Source organism: Bos javanicus, chromosome X (assembly GCF_032452875.1).
Source record: "Bos javanicus breed banteng chromosome X, ARS-OSU_banteng_1.0, whole genome shotgun sequence".
In the NCBI taxonomy this organism is placed as follows: Eukaryota; Metazoa; Chordata; class Mammalia; order Artiodactyla; family Bovidae; genus Bos; species Bos javanicus.
In genome coordinates this window covers 36,735,093-36,760,012 of record NC_083897.1, presented here as the reverse complement: position 1 = coordinate 36,760,012, position 24,920 = coordinate 36,735,093, and the positions used below count along the sequence as shown (strand labels likewise).

Genomic DNA, 24,920 nt, shown 5'->3' with positions numbered 1-24,920 from the left:
GTCTGGCTATAATCTTTTCTGTAGTCATGTGAGAGCTGGAAAACAAAGAAGGCAGAATATGGAAGAATTAATTCCTTTGAACTGTGGTGCTTCAAAAGACTGTAGACAGTCCCTTGGAAAGTAAGGAGATCAAACAAGTCAATCTTAAAGGAAATCAATCCTGAATTGATTTGGAAGGACTGTTTGGAAGGACTGATGCTGAAGCTGAAGCTCTAATACTTTGGCTACCTGATGGAAACAGATGACTCACTGGAAAAGACCCCGATGCTGGGCAAGATTGAAGGCAGAAGAAGAGGTCGACAGAGGATGAGATGGTTGGATGGCATCACCGACTCGATGGATATGAGTTTGAGCAAGCTCCGGGAAATGATGAGGGTCTGGTAAGCCTGGCGTGCAGCAGTCCATAGACTTGCAATGAGTTGGACACGACTTGGCTACTGAACAACAAAGAGCAAGTAAGCAGAGAGCCGTTGAGACATGAAACAGACGAGTTTCTTAGTGGAGTTCGAGTTTATTAGTGGAGCTCAAGTTGGTAAGAAGGAATAGGGATGTAAAAGGGATGAGGGAGTTTACAGCTAATAAGAGTAGTTTATTATTATTATTACTACTACTACTCTACAACTATCATTGAAAGGAATGGGAGAAAGGATTGCTGAGCGACCCAAAGCGGTTAAAAAATGTTGTGGCGAAAGTAGAGGGAATTTCTGTCAGATGAATTCTTTCTTGTCTATGAAGTAACAGGTGACGCTACCTGCTGCGACTAAGCAGGGAGACGGTTGGTAAAGCTCAGTTCTTCATTGATCCTACCAACTCAATGCTGGACTTTTGGTGGCCCTACATTCTCTCGTTTTCTCTAAGGAATAGCGCTTGATGTGGTTGATGATGAGAATTGTTGATTGAGCAGGCGCAACAGCGTCGGCGATAGACCAGCCGAAACTACCACTCCCAGGATGCAGTGCGGCTCCTGGGAAGTACGAGGACTGGGAACGCCGCCGGCCCCGCCCCGCCTCTCGCTCCCATTGGATGAGCGCTCACATTCCCAGGGGGCCGCGCGCGGGCGGGGCGCTTTTTTGCGGAAGCCGGCGGCGTCCGGTCCAGCCTCCTCTGGGAACGGGCAGCCTGGGATCCGGTGCTGAGCCGAGCGGCTGTGTCCTGACGCGGCGAGTTCTTGCACGGTGCCCGGACAGGTAAAAGCAGCGGGGAGAACGGGGTGGAAGGCGGGGAGACGACAGCAGGGGGACCGCAGAGATGCCCACGGGAAGGTGGAATTAGGAGGCAGTGGAAGGGTGACTAGGGCTTCTCTGGTGTCGACAGTTCGAATGGTCGGACAGGTTCACTTTGGGTGAAGTGCGTTTTATGCACCTAAAAAGGCCTCGAGCGAAAGAGTCCGCATGCGTCACAAGTTGTTACAGAAGGGAAAAAAAAATGTTAAATTTTCCCTCACTTTGTATTCCATAAGACCCCTTTGTAGGTTTCGAATCTCTTGAGGTTTCTTGAATCTTCTAAAAACTCTACGCCCTAGTTTCGATGACGTCACTTTCTGCCTTACCTTCTACTTCTGGGTTTGTAACCCTCTGCGAGCCCTTCCTCCAAGGCCTAATGTTGTCATTTCTTCTTCCTCAGTTCAAATAGGAACTCTCTGTCTCTGCCCAGACTTATTTCCTCAGCGTCAGACCTGTGTGGTGATGTTCTTGTTATTACTATTGGCCGATATTTAACGAACCGAACGCGTACTAGACTCTTGAGGAAATGCTTTACGCCTCCCTCCTCCATAACCCTCACAAACAGTTATCTTTATGTTTTATGAATTGCTTTCAGCTACCTGTAACTCCATGGTCTCTTCCTCGACCCCAGAGGATACTGTCATGTTTTGGACATTCTTTCACTTTGAATAGCTGTGATTGAAAGCAGAGCCTCTCATATGTTTTACAAACATTTATTGAACAGCTAATATGAGCTAGACACTCTTCTAACTGCAGGGGATATAGCTGGTAGTAAGATAGATCGCTACTCTCAGTAGCTTACATATTTGTGAGTGTGTGTGGAAGGGGCAAACAGAAAGAATCAAGATGATATTATATGGTGGTGGTGGTGAATGCAAAATAGAACAGGTATTTTTTTACTTGACAGGGTAATCTCCTGTCTTGAGAAAGTGACAAGGATTAGGTTGGGTCTCAGAGCATCACCCCAAAAGAATATTTACAATACCAACAAGAATATCCTTGATCTGGGACCAGATTTCAGGATTTTCATAAACATATCTTCTTTTTCTCCCATATAAATGATTGTTCTTCATTCTTCTGTCTCTTCCAAGGTTATTGCATCAGAATTGGTGGTTTTCTGTCATTTGCTTATTTCCTCTCTGAGAAGAGTTGAGGACTGCATTACTCTCAGCTCAACTCATTTATCTTACTTAGGGAGATAGCTTGGTTATCAAAATATTGTTCTTGCCAGGTCCTACTGGATATAAAGTTATCTACCATTTATGTGTGTGTATGAAAGTCACTCATATGTGTCCAACTCTTTGTGACCCCATAGAGCCCACCAGTCTCCTCTATCCATGGAATTCTCCAGGCAAGAGTACTGGAGTAGGTAGCCATTCCCTTCTCCAGGGAATCTTCCCCTCCCAGGGATTGAACCTGGGTCTCCAGCATTGCAGGCAGATTCTTTACCATCTGAGCCACCAGGGAAGCCCCCAATAAAACCAAAAGATGCTCAGTGTTTATTAATTTATTAAATATTTGAGGGATTATTATATGTAAGGCACTGTGCTGGGTTTTGAGAACCTAGTGAGGATAAAATAGACACTTTGACCTCTCTTCCAAGAAGAAATAATTGTATACTGAGGAAATTCCCAATATACAGTCTGACACCTGCATTTTTTTTTCTTTTTTCATTGTCCAAGATGAGATAATCACAAGAAATCTGAGCAGTTGTGTACATTCTTAGATTATTCACTCTTAAACTTTATTGCATTTATTTGTTTCTTTCTGTCTTCCATATTGTACTCTGGCTCCCTTGAGTATAGCTATCCTTTCTCACTGGTCTTCATGCCTCCAATGTGTGCTATACTGAGTGCTTAGAACATGTGTTGAACTGAAATCGAAAGACTATTTGAGCAAATACAAAGTACTTAATTTATGCAAGGCCTTGTTTTTACATATGGCCATTATCCTTATCCCTAAATCATCTCATTTGCCAAATGCCAACTGTTCCATCTCATCCAGCTAGTTCATGAACCTTCTCTAGCATGTTCTCACTTCTATGCCTTCTCTTGTTCCATGCAGTGTGCTCAGCTGCTTAAGTCGTGTCCCACTCTTCGTGACCCCATGGACTAGCCCACCAGGCTCCTCTGTTCATGGGATTCTCCAGGCAAAAATACTGGGGTGGGTGGCCATACCCTCCTCCAGGGGATCTTCCCCACCTAGGGATCGAATACAGGCCTCTTGTGTATTGGCAGGCAGGTTCTTTACCACTAGCACCACCTTCCTGAGCACCTTCCGTCTCCACCTGCATTTAATTTAATGGGCCAGTTTAATAGTATGGCCTATGATACAAGGGTGGAAAATTTAATTTTCTTGACATATATTCTGTGAAACATCCTGCTAATAAACTGTTGTAAGGATTAAACATAATACATCTCCTTGCAATAATACAATTTATGATACGGAATGCTTTCTTTTGATTTAGCATTGGCCATTACCATGCACTCTGTGGCAAGTTAATTTTTCCATTTCTTTGTTCTGTTTGAATAGTTGCACTACCTTTGTTCATATAGCACATTGTAGTATTACTTGGTTTCCACTTGATACAAACACCTTTCAGTATTATTTTCTGCTTAGCTTGAGATAATTTATGTGTTAATGCTATTTTTCCACACCGTCATTTTCAGGCTATCAGATAAAAGTCTCAGCTCTTGTAAATCATTACTGCAAGAGATAAATTTTGTCTCTATAACAGATTTAAAAACACAGCAGGAATACAAGAGTGCTTGAGTCATGATTGTCATTATGATTTTAGGATGTGCCAACCTAACAGCAGCCAGACATGCTTCCAGTACATTGAAAATTAAGCACTGTTATTTTAGGGAATTTCTTGGCGCCTATGCCTTTGTAATTCAAACGCAGCACTGAATTGTGTGCCATCACTCATTTAATGGGTATACATGTAGATAATCCAGGATACTTTATATATTTTTTGTTTTGTTTTTATTTTTTATATATATTTTTAATGTTATCAAAATAAAAATACAGAATTTAAAAAATTGTTCAAACACATAAACTTGAGTGCGAGAAACACCGACTCATCCTTTTTCAATACTCAGTTCTCTGAAAGCATCTTCAGCTTCCATTTAAAGATGCCTTCACTGAGGAGGAGCATTTATATTGTTGCTGTGCTATTTTGTTAGCAGTTTTTTTAAATGCAAGCAGCCTCTTACTTACAAATGGATATAACCCAAAAATTCCTTTGTAAGATTTTTTGAAAATCTGGGTGCATTTTTTTCTATAAATAAGGGTACTCATGACATTTAGGTTGTTAGGTCAACCAGTCACATCTTATATAACCTTTAATTTAATGGACTGAAAGACCTTCACCACAATTTCTAATAATTCCTCTATAAGAAAAAACTGCATTCAGAATTCTCACTTGGATTCCCCAATAGTATATCTTTTTTTTTTTGGGGGGGGGAACCCCAGCAACTGAACCAAAAATGTTCTTTCCTTGGAACTTTCTAGGCAGAAGAAACAGGTCTTTTTAATTGGAGGTTCCCTTTCTGGTCCATTGTTCTAAGGACATGCTTCTAATATGATTAAGGAAAGGGATAAGATAGAGGTTTTTGAGAGGTCAGGGAAGCAAATTGGGGTGATAATGAATCTGTAGACGGAGGAGACTAGGAGTGATTTGAGAGGAATGGTGAGTTTCCAAGACAAGGATTTGTTGTATCCTCAAAAAACATGTGTTGAATCCTGACCCCTGCTACCTGTGAATGGGACCTTATTTGGAAATAGGGTCTTTGCATATATAATTAAAATGTAAGTTAAAATGAGGTCATACTGGAGTAGGTGTCCTTATGAGAAGAGACACAGAGACTCCCATGTGAAGACATGGATGCACCAAAGAACACCAAGGATTGCTGGCAAACCACCAGAAACTAGGAAGAGACAGGGAAGGATTCCCCCCTACAGATTTTAGAGGAACATGGACTTGCCAACATCTTGATTTGGGGCTTCTGGCCTCCAGAATTATGAGACAATAAATTTCTGTTGTTTTCAACTTTGCATCTTTTGGTATTTTGTCACAGCAGCCACAGGAAACTCATTCAGCATTCTTAGCAGAAATGTAGTGGAATAGGGTTAATGGCTGTGGGACAAAGCAAGGAGTGAGTTCTTACCACAGGGAAGAACTGTGGTAAGACGACTTTCCTTTATATTTCGTTATCTTTTTTTCCTCTTCTCTTTATGGCTTAGAATTTAATTCTTTTTCTTCTTGACTATGATCTTATATGGTGCTTTATCATTTATTGGGCATTCACATACTCCTCATTATTAGCAGAACATATTTTCTGACTTCATATGCAGTATTCTTTGTCCTATAGTTATTTCCATTATTCCACTATTCCTTTAGACATTACAGATTCTGTTGCAAGAGCATTGTAGTGGGCGTATGTGAGACTTGATTATAGGTGTGAGTTTTAGCAATATAGGAGAGAATAAGAAATGCTTGTTAGTGACATCTGAGAGGAAAATAAAGTTTCTGTGGCTTTATACCTGGTATGTAATAGCCATTTTTAAAATTGAGGACTTTTTAAATTGACTAAAACACTGTATGCATAGCTTCCAGAGCTATCCTTATATCCACTGTTCCTAGTTATATTCCAAATAATGTCGTCCCCCTTCTAGGTGATTTGTATGCTTGTGCTTAGTTGCTCAGTCATGTCTCTTTGGCGACCCCATGGACTGTAGCCTGCCAGGTTCCTCTGTCAGTGGAATTTCCCAGGCAAGGATACTGCAGTGGGTTGCCATGTCTTCCTTCAGGGGATCTTTCTGACCCAGGGATTGAACCCTTATCTCCTGTATCTCCTGCATTACAGATGGATTCTTTACCCACAGAGCCATTGGATTACACTTTATATGAACTTGAAGATTGCTGTCGCATTCCATCTAAGTCTTTTTCATGTTTAATATTTCTAGTCCTCTAGTCATCTTTTGGGTGATAACAGTCTCCAGGTCTCTCACCATACTTTGCAATTCTGTCTAGTCTTAATACACTGTCCCAGAATTGAACTCAGTATTACGCATGTGTTCTAACCAACACAGGGTATAATGGCAAGAGTACTTAAAGTGATCAAGACATCCCGTTACTTGATATAATTTTAAAATCTCATAAGCGTAAGGATTTTAAGCAATTACCTCATAACCCTTCATAAAGAACTTATGGTCCACTAAGACCCTAGATATTTTTGTATTGTTGCTAAACTCAGTTTTCTTCTTGAAGGCTGCTACATTTTCATCTCTGTCTCAGGGACCATATGAATTGTCATCACTGTTTCTCTTGTGTTTTTCTCCACTCCATAGCATGTCTCTTCGACCCTTACCAATGGCCTCTTTCCTTGTAAAAATTCAGTGACTGTTTTACAGTCCTAATGCTGTCTATCAGTGAACAGAGCTGGGAGGTGACACTTGTTCCTTCTTGAAGTTTTTTTTTCCCCCTTTGGCTTCAAGATCACCTCACTTTCCTGGTTGGTTCTCTTCTGTCTTTGTGGGTCTCTATTCATCTACCTTTGCCTCAACTATTTGGTATACCTTGGGTTTTGTCTTTGGTTTGCCCCTCAGCTTTAGTTATGCCTTTTGTTTTTTTCTGTATGCAATGTGTCTTCAGCAAAGAACGTATGTTTATTATGGCAGGTCTAGATGAGCTTATCTAGGGTTAAGAGAGTGCAGAACCAGTCCCCATGGGAAGTCAGCATTTAGAGGTCAGCTAGCAGAGGAGGATTCAGCAGGGAGACAGAAGGAGCAGCCAGACCTGTAGGAGTGTTTACAGAAGGAGGGTTATTTAGCTGTGTTGAGTATTCTTGAGAGATCAATTGAGGTGAGAATAGAGAAGTGAATATAGAATTTTGCTATGTAGAGGCTGTTGGTGCTCTTCACAGGCATGGTTTTCTGGAGTGTTGAGAGCAAAAGCCAGATTATAGGAAGCTGAAGAACTACAAGGAGATAGAGATGCAGTGATAGTGTGTAAATGATTTTAAGAAATGGACCAGTACCTGGAGCAGGTTAGAGGGTCAGATCAAGCTTTTTTTAAAAAAAAAAATTAATTTATTTTAATTGGAGGCTAATTGCTTTACAGTACTGTAGTGGTTTTTGGTATACATTGACATGAATCAGCCATGGGTGTACATGTGTTCCCCATCCTGAACCCCCGTCCCACCTCCCTCCCTATCCCATCCCTCAGGGTCATCCCATTGCACTGGCCCTGAGCTCCCTCTCTCATGCATTGAACCTGGACTGGCGATCTATTTCACATATGATAACATAAATGTTTCAGTGCTATTCTCTCAAATCATCCCACCCTCGCTTTCTCCCACAGAGTCCAAAAGTCTGTTCTTTACATCTGCGTCTCTTTTGCTGTCTCGCATATAGGGTCATCATTACCATATTTCTAAATTCCACGTATATGCGTTAATATACTCTATTGGTGTTTTTTTTTCTGACTTATTTCACTCTGTATAATAGGCTCCAGTTTCATCCACCTCATTAGAACTGATTCAAATGCATTCTTTTTAATAGCTGAGTAATCCACAGCTTTCTTATCCATTCATCTGCTGATGGACATCTAGGTTGCCTCCAAGTCCTAGATATTGTAAACAGTGCTGCAGTGAACATTGGGGTACACGTGTCTCTTTCAGTTTTGGTTTCCTCGGTGTGTATGCTCAGCAGTGGGATTGCTGGGTCGTATGGCAATTCTGTTTCCAGTTTTTAAAGGAATCTCCACACTGTTCTCCAGAGTGGCTGTACTAGTTTGCATCCCCACCAATAGTGTAAGAGTGTCCTCTTTTTTTTTTATAGATATATATTTTTATAATTTTATTTTTTAACTTTACAATATTGTATTGGTTTTGCCATATATCAACATGAATCCACCACAGGTATACATGTGTTCCCCATCCTGAACCCTGCTCCCTCCTCCCTCCCCGTACCATCCCTCTGGGTCGTCCCAGTGCACCAGCCCCAAGCATCCAGTATTGTGCATCGAACTTGGACTGGCGACTCGTTTCATATATGATATTATACATGTTTCAGTGCCATTTTCCCAAATCATCCCACCCTCTCCCTCTCCCACAGAGTCCAAAAGACTGTTCTATACATCAGTGACTCTTTTGCTATCTCGTATACAGGGTTATTGTTACCATCTTTCTAAATTCCATATATATGCGTTAGTATACTGTATTGGTGTTTCTCTTTCTGGCTTACTTCACTCTGTATAATAGGCTCCAGTTTCATCCACCTCATTAGAACTGATTCAAATGCATTCTTTTTAATGGCTGAGTAATACTCCATTGTGTATATGTACCACTGCTTTCTTATCCATTCCTCTGCTGATGGACATCTAGGTTGCTTCCATGTTCTGGCTATTATAAACAGTGTTGCGATGAACATTGGGGTACATGTGTCTCTTTCAATTCTGGTTTCCTCAGTGTGTATGCCCAGCAGTGGGATTGCTGTGTCATAAGGCAGTTCTATTTCCAGTTTTTTAAGGAATCTCCACACTGTTCTCCATAGTGGCTGTACTAGTTTGCATTCCCATCAACAGTGTAAGAGGGTTCCTTTTTCTCCACACCCTCTCCAGCACTTATTGCTTATAGACTTTTGGATCGCAGCCATTCTGACTGGTGTGAAATGGTACCTCATAGTGGTTTTGATTTGCATTTCTCTGATAGTGAGTGATGTTGAGCATCTTTTCACATGTTTGTTAGCCATCTGTATGTCTTCTTTGGAGAAATGTCTATTTAGTTCTTTGGCCCATTTTTTGATTGGGTCATTTATTTTTCTGGAATTGAGCTGTAGGAGTTGCTTGTATATTTTTGAGATTATTTGTTTGTCAGTTGCTTCATTTGCTATTATTTTCTCCCATTCTGAAGACTGTCTTTTCACCTTGCTTATAGTTTCCTTTGTTGTGCAGAAGCTTTTAAGGTTAATTAGGTCCCATTTGTTTATTTTTGCTTTTATTTCCAATATTCTGGGAGGTGGGTCATAGAGGATCCTGCTTTCTCTGCACCCTCTCCAGCATTCATTGTTTGTAGACTTTTAGATAGCAGCCATTCTGACTGGTGTGAGATGGTACCTCATTTTGATTTTGCATTTCTGGTTTTGATTTGCATTTCTCTCATAATGAGTGATGTTGAGCATCTTTTCATGTGTTTGTTAGTCTTATTTGGAGAAATTTCTGTTTGGTTATTTGGCCCATTTTTTGACTGGGTTGTTTATATTTCTGGAATTGAGCTGCAGTAGCTGCTTGTATGTTTTTGAGATTAATTCTTTGTCAGTTGCTTTGTTTGCTATTATTTTCTCCCTTTCTGAAGGCTGTCTTTCACCTTGCTTATAGTTTGCTTTGTTGTGTAAAACTGTTAAGTTTAATTAGGTCCCATTTTTTTATTTTTGCTTTTATTTCCATTATTCTGGAAGGTGGGTCATAGAGGATCCTGCTGTGATTTATGTCGGAGAGTGTTTTGCCTATGTTTTCCTTTAGGAGATTTATAGTTTCTGGTCTCACATTGAGATCTTTAATCCATTTTGAGTTTATTTTTGTGTATGGTGTTAAAAAGTTTTTCAACTATTATCTCCTCAAGTATTTTCTCATGGCCTTTCTTTTTGTCTTCTTCTTCTGGGACTCCTATGATTTGAATGTTGGGGTTTTAACATTGTCCCAGAGGTCTCTGAGGTTGTCCTCATTTCTTTTAATTCTTTTTCCTTTTTTCCTCTATGCTTCATTTAATTCCACCATTCTATCTTCCACCTCACTTATTCTATCCTCTGCCTCAGTTATTTACTGTTGGTTCCCTCCAGATGCTTTTGACCTCTGTTATTGCATTATTCATTATTGAGTGACTCTTTTTTTATTTCTGTTAGGTCCTTGTTAAACATTTCTTGCATCTTCTCAATCCTTGTCTCTAGTCTGTTTATCTGTAACTCCATTTTGTTTTGAAGATTTTGGACCATCTTTACTATCATTATTCTGAATTCTTTTTTTGGGTAGACTCCCTATCTCTTCCTCTTTTGTTTGGTGGGCATTTATCATGTTCCTTTACCTGCTGACTATTTCTCTGCCTTTTCATTTTTTTTAGATTGCTGTGTTTGGGGTGGCCTTTCTGTAGGCTGGAAGTTTGTGGTTCCTCTTTATTGTGGAGGTTCCTCCCTGTGGATGGAGTTGGACTAGTGGCTTGTCAAGGTTTCCTGGTTAGGGAAGCTTGTGTCTGTGTTCTGGTGGGTGGAGCTGGATCTCTTCTCTCTGGAGTGCAATGAAGTGTCCAGTAGTGATTTTTGAGATGTCTGTGGGTTTGGTGTGACTTTTGGCTGCCTGCATTTTAATGCTCAGGGCTGTGTTCCTGCATTGCTGGAGAATTAGCTTGGTATGTCTTGCTCTGGAACTTGTTGGCTCTTGGGTGGAGCTTGGTTTCAGTGTAGGTATGGAGGCTTTTGGATGAGCTCTTGTAGATTAATGTTCCCTGGAGTCAGGAGTTCTCTAGTGTTCTCAAGTTTTGGATTTATGCCTCCTGCCCCTGGCTTTCAGTCTTATTCTTACAGTAGCCTTAAGACTTCTCCATCCATACAGCACTGATGATAAAACATGTAGATTAATGGTGAAAAGATTCTCCACAGTGGGGGACACCCAGGGAGGTTCACAGAGTTGCATGTAGAAGAGAAGAAGGATGAGGGAGACAGAACTGACCAGGAGGAGAAGGGAGGGAGCCAAAAGGGGAGAGAGCCATCTAGCCAGTAATCAATTCCCTATGCACTCTCCACAGCCTGGAATGCCCAAAGAGATTCACAAAGTTAGGTAGAGAAGAGAAGGGGGAGGGAGGAGATAGAGGTGACCTGTGGGAGAAAAAGGAGAGTCAAAAGGGGAGAGAGGAATCAAGCCAGCAATCACACCCCTAAGTAAAAATGGGTACTGAAGATTAGATTCTTAAAGGTGCAGAGTTGATAACAAATACCAAAAAGCAAAGATTAAAAATTTAGAGTAGTGCTTAGACTCTCAAAAATACAATATTAAGAATACAAAACAAAATCACAGAAATTATGAAAAATATAAATGTGAAATTTGCTTTAAAAATAGTTTTTTTTGCAAGGTGATAGTAGATTGTAAAAATGAAAAGGGAGTAATAAAGAATTTAAAAATAAAAAAGTTAAAAAATGTTAATAGTAGAATATATCTAGGAATTTGTCTGGAGCTGCTGAGGGCAGTGTGGGGTCATTTCAGTTTCAGATAGTCCTGGTTCCAGCTTTAACTTTTTCTCCAAAGTTTATAGGCCCCTTCCAATGCTTAGTCAATGCTAACTACAGGGTTTTAATCTGTTGCACCTGTCACTTTTAGAGTGGCTCCCTGTTCTTTCTTTATTTTGGCTTCAAGTCTCTTCAGTGTCTAATTTCCGCCCTGACAGAAGGGGGCAAAGGTGGTCACTTATTTAGGCTCACTTGTTCAGTTGTGTTGTGGGGAGGGAGGAACACGGCAAACAAATATCACTGGCATGTTTGGGGAGTGCTCGTAGTGTATAGACCACATGGGGTTTGCCCCAGCTCACGATGGCCTGTGCTTTCCCAGTCTACACTGCTCAGGCTCCAGGTTGCTCTGCAGGGGAACTGTCCAAAGTGGGCCCTGTGTTTTGTGAACTTCCCAGGTCTAAGCTGCTCAGGTTCAGGTTCTCGGGTACTCCACAAAGGCACAGACTCGGTTGGGCATGCTTTTTGTGCCCTTCCCAGGTCCGAGCAGCTCAGGTGACCAGGTTTTTAGTGAGTGCACTGTCCCATGTGGGCTGTTCATCTTAATCTCCTCCCTGGTCCTGGCGCCTTGGTTTCCCGGGTGCACTGCAAGAGCATGTTTCAGTTGTGCCATGTGTCTCCTCTTGGAGGCTGATCTTAGGCTGTGACCCTCCTGGCAGATGTCAACCATCCAGGATCCCAGGAAGATGTGATTAGCAACTGGGAGCCTGCTCACAGTTTGGTGGAGGATGCTGTCTCTGGGACTGAGATGGCCCCTTGCCTTCGGGCTATGGCTGTTGCACGCCTGCCTTTCTGCCTCCAGTGGGCAAGGGGCTGGTCCACAGCCAGCCAGCTCTCCTTTGGTGATCATTCAGTCCTTTGTTATGTGAGCTGGCCAGACTGTGCCTTAGGTTAGAGCTTTTCGTAGGAAAGTTCTCTCTCTCTCTCTTTTTCTCTCTCTCTGGCTACCCCATGGTTTGGGTTGCTATCTCACCTTAGCTCCCTTAGATTGCCCTCAGGGCATTTACACATGGTCCTTACCCTAAGCAGTGCAGCCCGCACCTCCCTGTTCAGTACCTGCTCACTGCTGACAGATGCGAGCATCTGGGCTACTTCTTCCACTGGTAGTTGCAGTTAGGCTTGTATCCTGTGAGTTTTCTTTTTCTTTCTCCCGGTTATGTTGCCCTCTGAGATTCCAAACTCCCCACAGACCCGCCATTGAGAGGGTTTCCTGGTGTTTGGAAACTTCTCCTCCTTCACGACTCCCTCCCCGGGATGGGTCTCTGTCCCAAACTCTTGTCTCTCTTTTTGTCTATTATATTTTGTCCTACCTCCTTTCAAAGAGAATGGGCTGCCTTTCTGGTGCTTGGTGTCCTGTGCCAGCATTCAGAAGTTGTTTTGTGGAAGTTGCTCAGCATTCAAATGATCTTTTGATGAATTTGTGGGGGAGAAAGTGGTCTCCCCATCCTATTCCTCTGCCAGTTGAGGCTTTTAGAATCAAGGAATATAATGTATGAGAGAGTAATTTAGAAATTAAGACATGCTACTACATATGTGTTTGGAGAAATCCAGAAAGAAGATGGCTGAGAACACAACCCTTGAAACACTTTCATTTAGAGAGTGAAATGAAGAGACCTCAAGAGGAGTTCAGCTCAAGAGACAGATAAGCACTTCTGTATACTGTCCTTCTTACCAAGGACATTCTAAGAGGGAATCAGTGGATTCCCTCACCTCAATATAATTGCTGTGTTTCACAAAATGTGGGCCTGTGAATCACCTGCATCGAGACTGGGTTGGCTTAAATGTATATTTCAGGGCCCTACCTCAGGCCTACTTGAAGAGAATTTCAGGAGGTTTTACCAGGGATTTGAATTTTTAATAAGGAATTCTCAGTCTGCCACCCAGGATGACTCTGGCTTATTGGATGAAATGGAACATGTTAACAAATAACATTAGGTTGAAGAGTTAGTTGAAGAATATAAAGACATTTGTTCATCCCTTTTATAAGTTTATGGCATTAAATAAGACAAACCTGACTGTTCTGTGGGGAAAGATAGTATAAATTGATAAATATAAGGAAAATATGGGCAAACCTCTTTTTATTGCAGTATGCTTTATTGTGCTTCATGGATATTGCCTTTTTTTTTTAAAACAAATCAAAGGTTTGTAGCAGTTCTGCACTGAACAGGTCTGTCAGCATCACTTTTCCAATGATATTTTGCACATTTCATGTCTCTGTGTAACATTTTAATAATTCTTGCAATATTTCAAACTTTTTCATTTTATTTGTTATGGTGATCTGTGATCAGTCATCTCTGATGTTACTATTATGACTTGCTGAAGGCTCACATGATGGTTAGCATTTTTTAGCAATTAAGTACTTTTATTTAAGACATGAATATTATTTTTTAAGATATAATGCTATTGCACACTTAGTAGACTATAGCATATTATAAACATATCTTCTGTATACATTGGGAAAGCAAAAAGTTCATGTTACTTGTTTTATTGTTATATTTGCTTTATTGTGGTAGTCTAGAACTGAACCTGCAGTATCTCCCAGGTATTACTGTAGTCTTAAACTCATGCTGTATTGTTTTTGAAATATTTTGTTTATAAAAGATCTTACAATAATTTATAGAACCATTCTTCTCTTGTGGAAGATTTGGGTTATTTTCACTTAGTTCCTGTGATGGTTAATGCCTTCATAGTAGAGGCAGTATACAGTATAGAGATAAAATTGTGGGTATTAGAATCATCCTTCTTCAGTTTAAATCACAACTTTTGCCACTGTAATTCTGGTTCAGTAATTCTGGATAAATTATGTAAGTCATCTATCCTTAAGTTTCCTCATTTTACTCTAAGTGTCATAATAGTGTATTAATTTAATTGATGTAAGGATTAAATGAGTTAATAAATGTAAAGTGCTTAAAATTGTGCCTGGCATATAGTAAGTACTTAATAAATATGGGCTATTATTATTGATAATACATGTATTTGTGAATCTAGAATCTAACTTTTATTGAACTGTTTCCCTAGCATAAATTTTCAAGATGAGATCACTTCATTAAAGAATGAAGACATCTTTCTGTCCCTTTGCCATCTATGGCCATTGCTTTTCAGGGGGTGATATCAGTTTGTGCTGTATAATTTGAAAATGCAACCTATCAATCAATGCAATTATGTGTGTATGTATGTATCATATGCATTGCATTGTATACACACATACACATAAAAGTATATATATGTATCCATTTGATTTGTCTCTATATTTGAATGCACATCAGTATGTTTTAGGCTTGTACAAGACTGTGACCTTGTTAAGTCTGTTCTGTTTACTCTTACAGTGCCTTGGTCAATATTGTCTCCAGATGGATGTTGGTAAATGATAAATAGTAAGTTACTTTTGAAAGGTTATGTCAAAGAAATATTCTAAATCTTATGTTTCTTTTTTTTTCTTTTTGATAGATTGAAGCCATGGCTATTCTTTTTGCTGTTGTTGCCAGGGGAACCACTATCCTTGCCAAACATGCTTGGTGTGGAGGCAACTTCCTGGAGGTGACAGAGCAGATTCTGGCTAAGATACCTTCTGAAAATAACAAACTAACGTACTCACACGGCAAGTGAGTTCTGCTCTGTGTGGGTAGCGGGTAAAAAAAATTATATTATTATACTCAGAACAGTAGAAAACTAGAAAAGCAAGCTTCTCAGTAGATAATTTGAATAAGCTGACAGAACAATAATCTTTACCAGCTTAGAAAATGTCTGGTTCTATTAATTTTAAATTTAACTAAAAATTATTTTATTCTGTCACCTAAGTGATACTCATATTTTAAAGAACAATATGGAAATGTTAGATATAAAAGTGACTCTGCTATAGAGCTCTAGGATATGTGAAACTTGATATAGTTATGATAAATAACAATTATTTGTTCATTCTTTCTGTAAATATTTACTGAGCACTTAACTGTCACCAGACACTTTGGTGGTGCTGGAGATACAAGAAATTACTCAGTATTTGTCCTCGTTGTTTAATGGAGGTTATAGTTTAATGAAGGAGATGGTCAAATTCATAGATAATCACGGTAGAGAGTAGAAGGTAGTGGGTAGGGGGGTGGTATTCCAGGTAGAAGGAACAGCTGGTAGAGAAGTATGGAGACATGAGCTCATGATGCATATTTAGTGAACTTCAGGTGATTCTCTCTGACTGGTGCCCAACGTCATGAAAATAAAGCCAGAGAGATTGACAAGAGAAGTCCTATAGGGCCTCATAGGCCACGTTAAGGGGTTGCCACAGTGGGCAATGGGAAGGCATTGAATGTTTCCAGCTGGGGTGTGACATGGTAAGGTTTTGCTTTAGAAAGATCACTGTTGTGGCTGGTTGGAGAATGAATTGAAGGGGGCATAGGTGGGAAATCTTAGTAATCGTAAATATTGCCTCAGCCTTCCTCTTTAATACTTAAAAATCTTTCAATACCTAACTCATCCTAATTTCCTTAGACCCTATCTCAGGAGGAGGTCCTTGTTGGTTTCCAGAAGTAACTCCTTATATCATTTAGGATTTAGTGTAAGTTACTGCAACAGAGAGACCCTAAAAGACAGTGTTAATTTATGAGATATCCCAGAGAGGAAGACTTTGGGACTGTTGGAGTGGCTCTGCCAGTTTTAATTAGTGCCTTCCAATTCTGGCCAAGGCAGCTTCTTCAGTTCTGGTATTTTTTAAGGCACAGTCCAGAAGTGGCTGATAGTATTGTTCACTACATCGTTATGTAGCTAACCTAGCTGGAAATGAAGACTAGAATTTGTCATTTCTAGCTATGTAGCCATGTGCTCAGCTAAAACTCCATTACTCTGGAAGAAGTTATAGGGTATCAGGAGACAGCTCACAATCTTCCAGTCTACTGTTCTGGGCCTCCAAAATATTTGGATGTGCTCTTCTTCCCAAAGCACACTTCCTCTCTGCAGGAAGTGGCCCCAAAGATTTATCTGATCGCTTTGTCCAGCTCCAGGTCCAGACAATCTGGGTGATAACAGTCCTCTCTGTCATACCCAGGGATGACTCCTGTGGCCTATTGACATGTAGATGTCACTGCTTCCCAGCAGTATTCAAATACTACCACACAGCAATTTCAGAGACTCCTGTTCAGATCCAGGAGTGGTTCTGCTTTGCAGGAAGAATTTCTTCATCTTTTCTCCCTTTGTTCTCCCGGAGGCTTTTCCTGGTACATTATCCTCTGTGGCCACGTCCAAAATGGGTATTAGTGAGTTTGTCATCTTTGGAAACTACAGGTTCTGTAGTCTACTACTCTCTGCTGTAGTTCAGGGTCTGAGAAGTTACCTGGGGGTTAAATGACCCCAGTTGCTCGTGAGTATGGCTTTAGGGTTTCTTAAAAAATTTGCTGGGCTTAACGATCATGTTTCTAGTTAGTTTCCAGGAAAATGCTCAGGGAAAGCGTGTGTCATCTTTTTAGAGGCAGGACTGGGAAGCAGGGTATGCACCTTCCACTCACATTTTATCAGGCAGAACTTATCACATAGCCATATCTAACTCTAAGGGAAGTTGGCTATGTAATGCAATGAAAATGTGGTTATACTGCAAGAAAGCAATGTTAACTTATCTGCTGTGTCTTTCTACCTGCATCCTTACCCAGTCCTACCTGGTCTCATTTGGAGTAAGTATCCATCACTGAGTTGTTTCTTTCTTTTTAAGCTTCTACCTTGGTTTCTTTCCTATAATCATGTTCCATCATCCCAATCAAAGATAAAGATATCTTTTATTTCAGTCAGTTCAGTTCACTCAGTCATTTCCGCTCTTTGTGACCCATGGACTGCAGCACGCCAGGATTCCCTGTCCATCACCAACTTCCGGAGCTTACTCAAACTCATGTCCATCGAGTTGGTGATGCCATCCAACCATCTCATCCTCTGTCATCCCATTCTCCTCCCGCCTTCAATCTTTCCCAGCATCAGGGTCTTTTCCAGTGTTATTACTGTATACCAAAATAAAAAGTTCCATTTTATTATGTGAAAATCATTGCTTCCTGAAATCTGACCTTCTTCTTGCTATTTCTTTCTTTCATTAATAGCATCACCAGTCATTCAGCTGGCTAATCTTAAAACTTCAGAATCACATTTGACTTCTTCACCAAATCTTTGCCATTCAGCTACAAGAGGTATTTCAGTCTCCTCTCTCCACATTCATCATAGTGTTTGTCCAGGCATTCATTGTTTCTCATTCCTAATGACCTCCCCCTAACTGGTTTTTCGTCTCCCCTGGTGGCTCAGTCAGTAAGGAATCGATCTGCAATGCAGATCACCTGCAGCACAGGAGACACAGGTTTGATCCCTGGATCAGGAAGGTCTCCTGAAGAAGGAAATGACAACCCACTCCAGTATTCTTGCCTGGAGAATTCCATGGACAGAGGAGCCTGGTGGGCTACAGTCCATGGTGTTGCAAAGAGTTGGACATGACTGAGTGACTAAACCACAACTGGTTTTTCTGCTTCTAGTTGGTCCCTCCTTAAATCTGTATTTAACATTCCTAAGATTATACTTTCTTGCTTAAAACCCAAACTAAGCCTTCATTATTTTGTGTATTTCTGTTACATCTTTGTCTCTATAGATATCTTTGTCATTCCCAGACCAATCTATGTTATTTTAAGCTTTGGTATATTTTTTTTTTTCTTGATTTTGCATCTTGGAATGTCCTTCCCCTCCTATTTTACAGGTCCCAAATGAAATACTTTCTAATTTTCATTTTAATCCTTCTAAAAGGGCGATTCTAATAATGTCCCTTCCTTCAGCAGGTACGCAGGATAAAGTTTCTTAACACAACTTGAAAAATTCTTCAAGATCTGCCTCTTCTGGCCTCATCTCTCATTATTTGAGCTCTCAGTTTTGTTCTTCAGCCATACTTAGCTATGTGCATATCAGTTCTGGGTTTGTTCTCTCTTTTTAGCCTCTGCAATAGCTGTTACTTTTTCAAAATTTGAGTTTGTCTTCCTGAGCTTATGTTTCCTCTTCTAGAAACCCCTGAAAACTCCAAGACTGTGCCAGGTGCCTCCTTTTTATGTGTCTCCATAGTATCCTGTCGGAGAAGGCAATGGCACCCCACTCCAGTACTCTTGCCTGGAAAATCCCATGGACGGAGGAGCCTGGAAGACTGCAGTCCATGGAGTCGCTGAGGGTCAGACACAACTGAGTGACTTCACTTTCACTTTTCATTTTCATGCATTGGAGAAGGAAATGGCAACCCACTCCAGTGTTCTTGCCTAGAGAATCCTGGGTGGGGAGCCTCGTTGGCTGCCGTCTATGGGGTCGCACAGAGTCGGACACAACTAAAGTGACTTAGCAGCAGCATAGTATCCTGTGTTTATCCATTATAGCACTTCTGACACTGTGTTATAATTGCAATCTTCATTTTTTGTCTCTGTACCGTGACTATAGGCTCTTTGATGGCAATAACCATACCTCATTACCTCCTATGGTCTTTGCACCAAGGTACTCCCAAGTGTGATTTTGTTGTTGTTGTCCAGTCACCAAGTTGCGTCCGACTCTTTGTGACCCAGTGGACTGCAGCATGCCAGGTTCCCTGTCCCTCATCATCTCCTGGAGTTTGCCCAAGTTCACATCCATTGAATCAGTGATGTCATCTAACCATCTCACCCTCTTTCGACCTCTTCTCCTTCTGCCTTCAATCTTTCCTAGCATCAGAGTCTTTTCCAAGGAGTCAGCTGTTTGCATCAGGTGGCCAAAGTATTGGAGCTTCATCTTTAGCATCAGTACTTTCAATGAGTATTCACGATTGATTTCCTTTAAGAATGACTGGTTTGATCTCCTTGCTGTCCAAGGAACTCTCAAGAGTTTTTTCCAGCACCACAGTTCGAAAGCATCAATTCTAAATGTGATTTCAGTTCTGTCAGTTCAGTCACTCAGTCGTGTCTGATTCTTTGCAACCCAATGTACTGTAGCACACCAGGCTTCTGTGTTTTATCACCAACTCCTGGGGCCTTCTCAAACTCATGTCCATTGAGTCGGTGATGCCATCCAACCATCTCATCCTATATCGTCCCCTTCTCCTCCTGCCTTCAATCTTTCCCAGCATCAGGGTCTTTGCCAATGAGTCAGTTCTTTGCATCAGGTGGCCAGAGTATTGGAGTTTCAGCTTCAGCATCCATCCTTCCAAAGAACTTCCAAAGTCCTTGAGAACCCCATGAAAAGTATGAAAAGGCAAAAAGTGTGGTTTAGCAGAAACAAATTTTGTGGGGGAAATGATGACTTCCATTTTTGCACCTGCTGTGTTTGTCTATGGTATATCTAGTTAGATATGTCTAACCAACAGTAGCATATTCAGGCCTTGAGCTCAGGAGATAGGTCACATTTAGATTTGGAAATCAGTGTAATTGTATTAGCTGAAAACAGGTATCGGCAGCAAAACATGAAAGTGGGTGCCACCCTCCAAGGAGTCTTTGTGAGAAAAGCAGGGGACTGAGGATGCTGGAAAGCATCAACAGAGAGGGAAAGAGATTACCATATAAACCAGGCAAGCCTGGTGTCAAAAAATCTAGTGAAGAGAGAGCAGTTTCTAGAGGAAGGAAGTGGTCACAGTATCAAATGTGTCAGAAAGAGCCACTGGATATGGAGTGTGGAAGTGATTGGTGGAGTTGATGTGAACAGTTTCAGAGTGGTGGAGGAAGACATTTGAGTTCCAATACCTCCCTATAATTCACATAAAACCTCTATGTGAACATTAATGATACAATTCAGCAGCTACTCTTGTCTATCTACTTGCCCAGAGTAGAAATCTGGGAAGCAAAATCGAGTTATCCCTCTGCCTCAACCCCAGTAGCCAGTCCTCAAGTTCTTTTCTCTGTTCCTTCTTCATTGCCCATAGTACTTTAGTTTGTTTCCTTCAGTGTTCTACTTCAGTACTTCAGTAGTCTCTTGCCTGCTCCTCCTTTTTATTAGTTCTCATACTCTAGCCAAAACATCCTTTTCTGTGGCAGTTCTGATCACTCTGTCCCCTTGCTAAGACCATTTGATACTTGATCATTGTTCTTAGGATTGTATAGATACAGTGAGACTTGAAAACCTTATACAAGATTTGAAAGTATTTGCTTGCTTACAACCTCCTTTGTGGAAGCCATTTATTTTTGTTCCGTACATTCTATACTTTAGCCATGTTAATTAATTTTACTTTCAAACCCATTATGTGCTGTTTTATCCCAAAGCCCTTAAGCTTGTTGGTCTCTCATTCCAGAACTCTCTTCACTTGTTCTTCTTCTTGCCATCTGTTACTTAGTCTTCAGGTTCAGCTCAGACATGTGCTCTGGGATGTCCTCCAGTTACCCTTTGCCAAACTCCTCTATATAAGATATGGGTGTCTCTTCTATATCCCCATAGCACCATGTACTGCCTTTAACTCTTCCCCTCCCCTCTAACTCTTTATCATCCTCCTTACTATGCTGTTCCACAATTGCCTGCATTTTCATTCTCTGAAGGCAGGGACTGATGATTTTGCTTATTTGTATCCTCAGCACCTAACCCAGTAACTGGCTCCGAGTCGATGCCAAATATATGTTATTGTTGAGTATCTGGTAGAAAAAAATGTTTGCTCTGTGTGGCCCATTTGGGTGTTTATCTTAATTATGTGTCCTTCAGATGTCATCTCTTGTTCAAACCTTAAGAATCTGAGACTTCTCTAGCAGTCCAGTGGTTAGGATTCAGTGCTTTCCCTGCTGGGGCCTGGGTTCAATCCCTGGTCAGGGAACTATGGTCCGGAATGCCATGCAGCAGAGCAAATACAGTCCAATTATGCTTTCTTAGATATTATTATTATGGATAATGTGCATCATGTTGCACTATTTAGATAGAATAGAGACCCTGTTTTAATTTCTTATTTATTTCTATCAAGTTTGACTTGAGAGAAATAGGTATATAGGGGAGAAGGAAAATAGACAGTATTTGTAAATAATATGGTCATGTTGGCAGTTCTAAAATTTCTTATACGTAGATAGAAGATAGAAGTGAAAGAGATATTGCTCATAACCACAGTAAGTTTTATATCTTTTATTCTACAGTTATCTGTTTCATTACATCTGCCAAGACAGGATTGTATATCTTTGTATCACTGATGATGTAAGTAATTTGAGGACATGTTGCTCTTTAACTATGTGTAAAATTAGTAGAGTTAGTTCTTAATTATCTGTATCTGTGGTGGGTAAAGTTGACGCAAATATAACTTTCTATAGCTCAGAATTGTTTTTTATGCTTTGCATTTGTCATGTAGAGTAGCAAATCACAGAAAAAGTTGATATCTGGGTATTTGCAAATCAGTTTGGTTTTGTAGAGTTTTAGCTGAACCTTTTATTATAACTTCTACACTTAATTTATTGTATAGTGAGAATTGGTGTTCATTATTATGATTCTTCAGTATCAGACCCTCTCAAAATTTATCTGAAATAGTAAATAGATTATTTCACTCCTTTAATCAGTAGTTAGTGAATTTTCTAATGTATGTGGACTTTGGGAAAACGGAATCACAACACATTATAATCAACTTTGTAAACCCATAGTTTACAATGGTAGGTTGTTTTTTGAGTATTTGTAGTTTGATGCAAAATGCTCAGTACCTTAACAGTGCCATCCAGGTCCTCTCTCCTCTCTGCAATCCTAGTGTCGACTTCTTCTTGGACACATTTCCCTTATGGTTTCAAAGAGCTACGTGCTTATTTATTTGTGTCCAAAAAAGAGGGGCTATGTCTTCGCAGGTCTCTTCCTGCAGGAATGAGGAAACTCCCCAGAGGTACACCTTTCCCTTCTCCCACTTTCAAAGCGGACTTTTCATGCCTTACTGGCTAGGACTAGGTTATGTACTTATTTTTAAATTGGAATTGGCATGATTGCCATAGATCATGGTTCTTAATGTTTATTGTATCACAGACCTCTTTGCTGCTCATGGATCACTCCCAGAATTTTTTAAATGCATGATTTTATTAGGTTGCTGCAAAAGTAATAGCGGTTTTGGACCCTGAATTTTAAATCATTATAACTAGGCTCAAACACATCTTTATTAATCAAAATAAGAACCATTATAATCAACACATTTTTGCCAATGAGAAATAAGCTTGATTATTCCTGTAGCAAAAAAATCCGTGCTTCAGGATTTGATGAACTCTTGGAAAGCTTTTTCTGTGTGCTGCTGGTCGTGGAAGCATTTTCCTTGCAAAAAGTTGTTGAGATGCTTGAAGAAGTGGTAGTCAGTTTGCAAGAGGTCAAGTGAATATGGCAGATGAGGCAAAACTTCATAGCCCAATTCATTCAACTTTTGAAGCATTGGTTATGTGACAAGTGGCCGGGCATTGTTGCAGAGAAGAACTGGGCCCTTTTTGTTGACTGATGCCGGCTGCAGGCATTGCAATTTTTGGTGCATCTCCTTAATTTGCTGAGCACATTTCTCAGATGTTAATGGTTTCGCCAAGATTCAGAAAACTGTAGTGGATCAGATGGGCAGTAGACAACCAAACAGTGACTAATACCTTTTTTTTTCTCTTGGTGCAAGTTTGGCATTGGGAAGTGCTTTGGAGCTTCATCTCAGTTCAACCACTGAGCTGGCTGTTGTGGAAAATCCAGTTTTTGTAGCACATCACAATCCAACCAAGAAGTGGTTTGTTGTTGTTGTGTAGAGTAAGAGAAGATAACAGTTCAAAATGATGATCTTTTTTTGATTTGTGGTCAGCTCAGGAGGCAAAAGGTTGTCTGAGGAGGCCTTACAAATAACTGAGAAAAGAAGAGAGGCGAAAGGCAAAGGAGAAAAGGAAAGATATACCCATCTGAATGGAGAGTTCCAAAGAATAGCAATGAGAGATAAGAAAGACTTCTAAGTGAACAATGCAAAGAAATAGAAGGAAGCAATACAATGGGAAAGACTGGAGATTTCTTTAAGAAAAGGGAACATTTCATGCAAAGATGAGCACAATAAGGACAGTAACAGTATGCACCTAACAGAAGCAGAAGATACTAAGAAGAGGTGGCAAGAGTACACAGAAGAACTGTACAAAAAGATCTTCATGACACAGATAACCGCAATGGTGTGATGAGTCACCTAGAGCCCCACATCTTAGAGGGCAAAGTCAAGTGGGCCTTAGGAAACATCACTATGAACAAAGATAGTGTAGGTGATGGAATTCCAGCTGAGCTATTTCAAATCCTGAAAGATGATGCTGTTAAAATGCTGCATTCAATATGCCAGCAAATTTAAAAAATTCAGCAGTGGCCACAGGACTGGAAAAGATCAGTTTTCATTTCAGTGCCAAAGAAGGGCAGTGCCAAAGAATGTTCAGACTACTGCCCAATTGCACTAATTTCACATGCTAGCAAAGTAATGCTCAAAATTCTCCAAGCCAGACTTCTATAGTACATGAACTATTAACTTCCAGATGTTCAAGTTGGAGTTAAAAAAGGCAGAGGAACCAGAGAGAGATCAAATTGCCAACATCTGTTGGATCATAGAAAAAGCAAGAGAATTAAAAAAAAAAACATCAACTTCTGCTTCATGGACTACACTAAAGCCTTTGACTCTTGTGAATCACAACAAACTGTGGAAAATTCTTAAAGAGATGGGACTACCAAACCACCTTAATTGCCTCCTGCAAAACCTGTATGCACGTCAAGAAGAAACACTTAGAACAGGACATGGAACAATAGACTGGTTTCAAATTGGGAAAGGAGTATGTCAAGGCTGTATATTGTCACCCTGTTTATTACATGCAGTGTACATCATGCAAAATGCTGGACTGGATGAAGAACAAGCTGGAATCAAGATTGCTGGGATAAATATCAATAACCTCAGATATGCATATGATAACCACCCTTATGGCAGAAAGCAAAGAACTAAAGAACCTCTTGATGAAGGTGAAAGAAGAGAGTGAAAAAGCTTACTTAAAACTCAACATTCAAAAAACAAAGATCATGGCATCTGTTCCCATTACATCATGGCAAATAGATGGGGAAACAATGGAAAGAGTGACAGACTTTATTTTCTTGGGCTCCAAAATTGCTGCAGATGGTGACTGCAGCCATAAAATTAAAAGGCACTTGCTCCTTGGAAGAGAAAATATGACCAACCTAAACATTAAAAAGCAGAGACATTACTTTGCCAACAAAGGTCAATATAGTCAAAGCTATGGTTTTTCCAGTAGTCATGTATGGATGTGAGAGTTGGACCATAAAGAGGGCCAAGCATTGAAGAATTGATGCTTTTGAACTGTGGTGTTGGAGAAGACTCTTGACAGTCATTTAGACTGCAAGGAGATCAAACCAGTCAATCCTAAAGGAAATCATCCCTGACTATTCATTGGAAGGACTGATGATGAAGCTCCAATACTTTGGCCACCTAATTCAAAGAGCTGACTCATTAGAAAAGACCCTGATGCTGGAAAGTAC

General features: G+C 40.4%; 1 protein-coding gene across 2 annotated transcripts in view; it reads left to right on the top strand.

Moving 5' to 3' along the window:
• The first annotated feature begins 1,057 nt into the window (after positions 1–1,057).
• The window catches only part of VAMP7 (vesicle associated membrane protein 7), an 88,598-nt gene continuing 64,735 nt past the window's right edge, over positions 1,058–24,920 (top strand). Inside the window, exons 1-3 of one of the 2 annotated variants that reach the window (XM_061408896.1) lie at positions 1,058–1,187; positions 14,946–15,100; positions 21,557–21,614. In XM_061408896.1, the coding sequence (XP_061264880.1) occupies positions 14,955–15,100; positions 21,557–21,614 (204 nt within the window). In that variant the 5' untranslated portion in view covers positions 1,058–1,187; positions 14,946–14,954. The remainder of the gene's footprint in view (positions 1,188–14,945; positions 15,101–21,556; positions 21,615–24,920) is intronic. The other variant, XM_061408897.1, reaches the window with a different exon arrangement.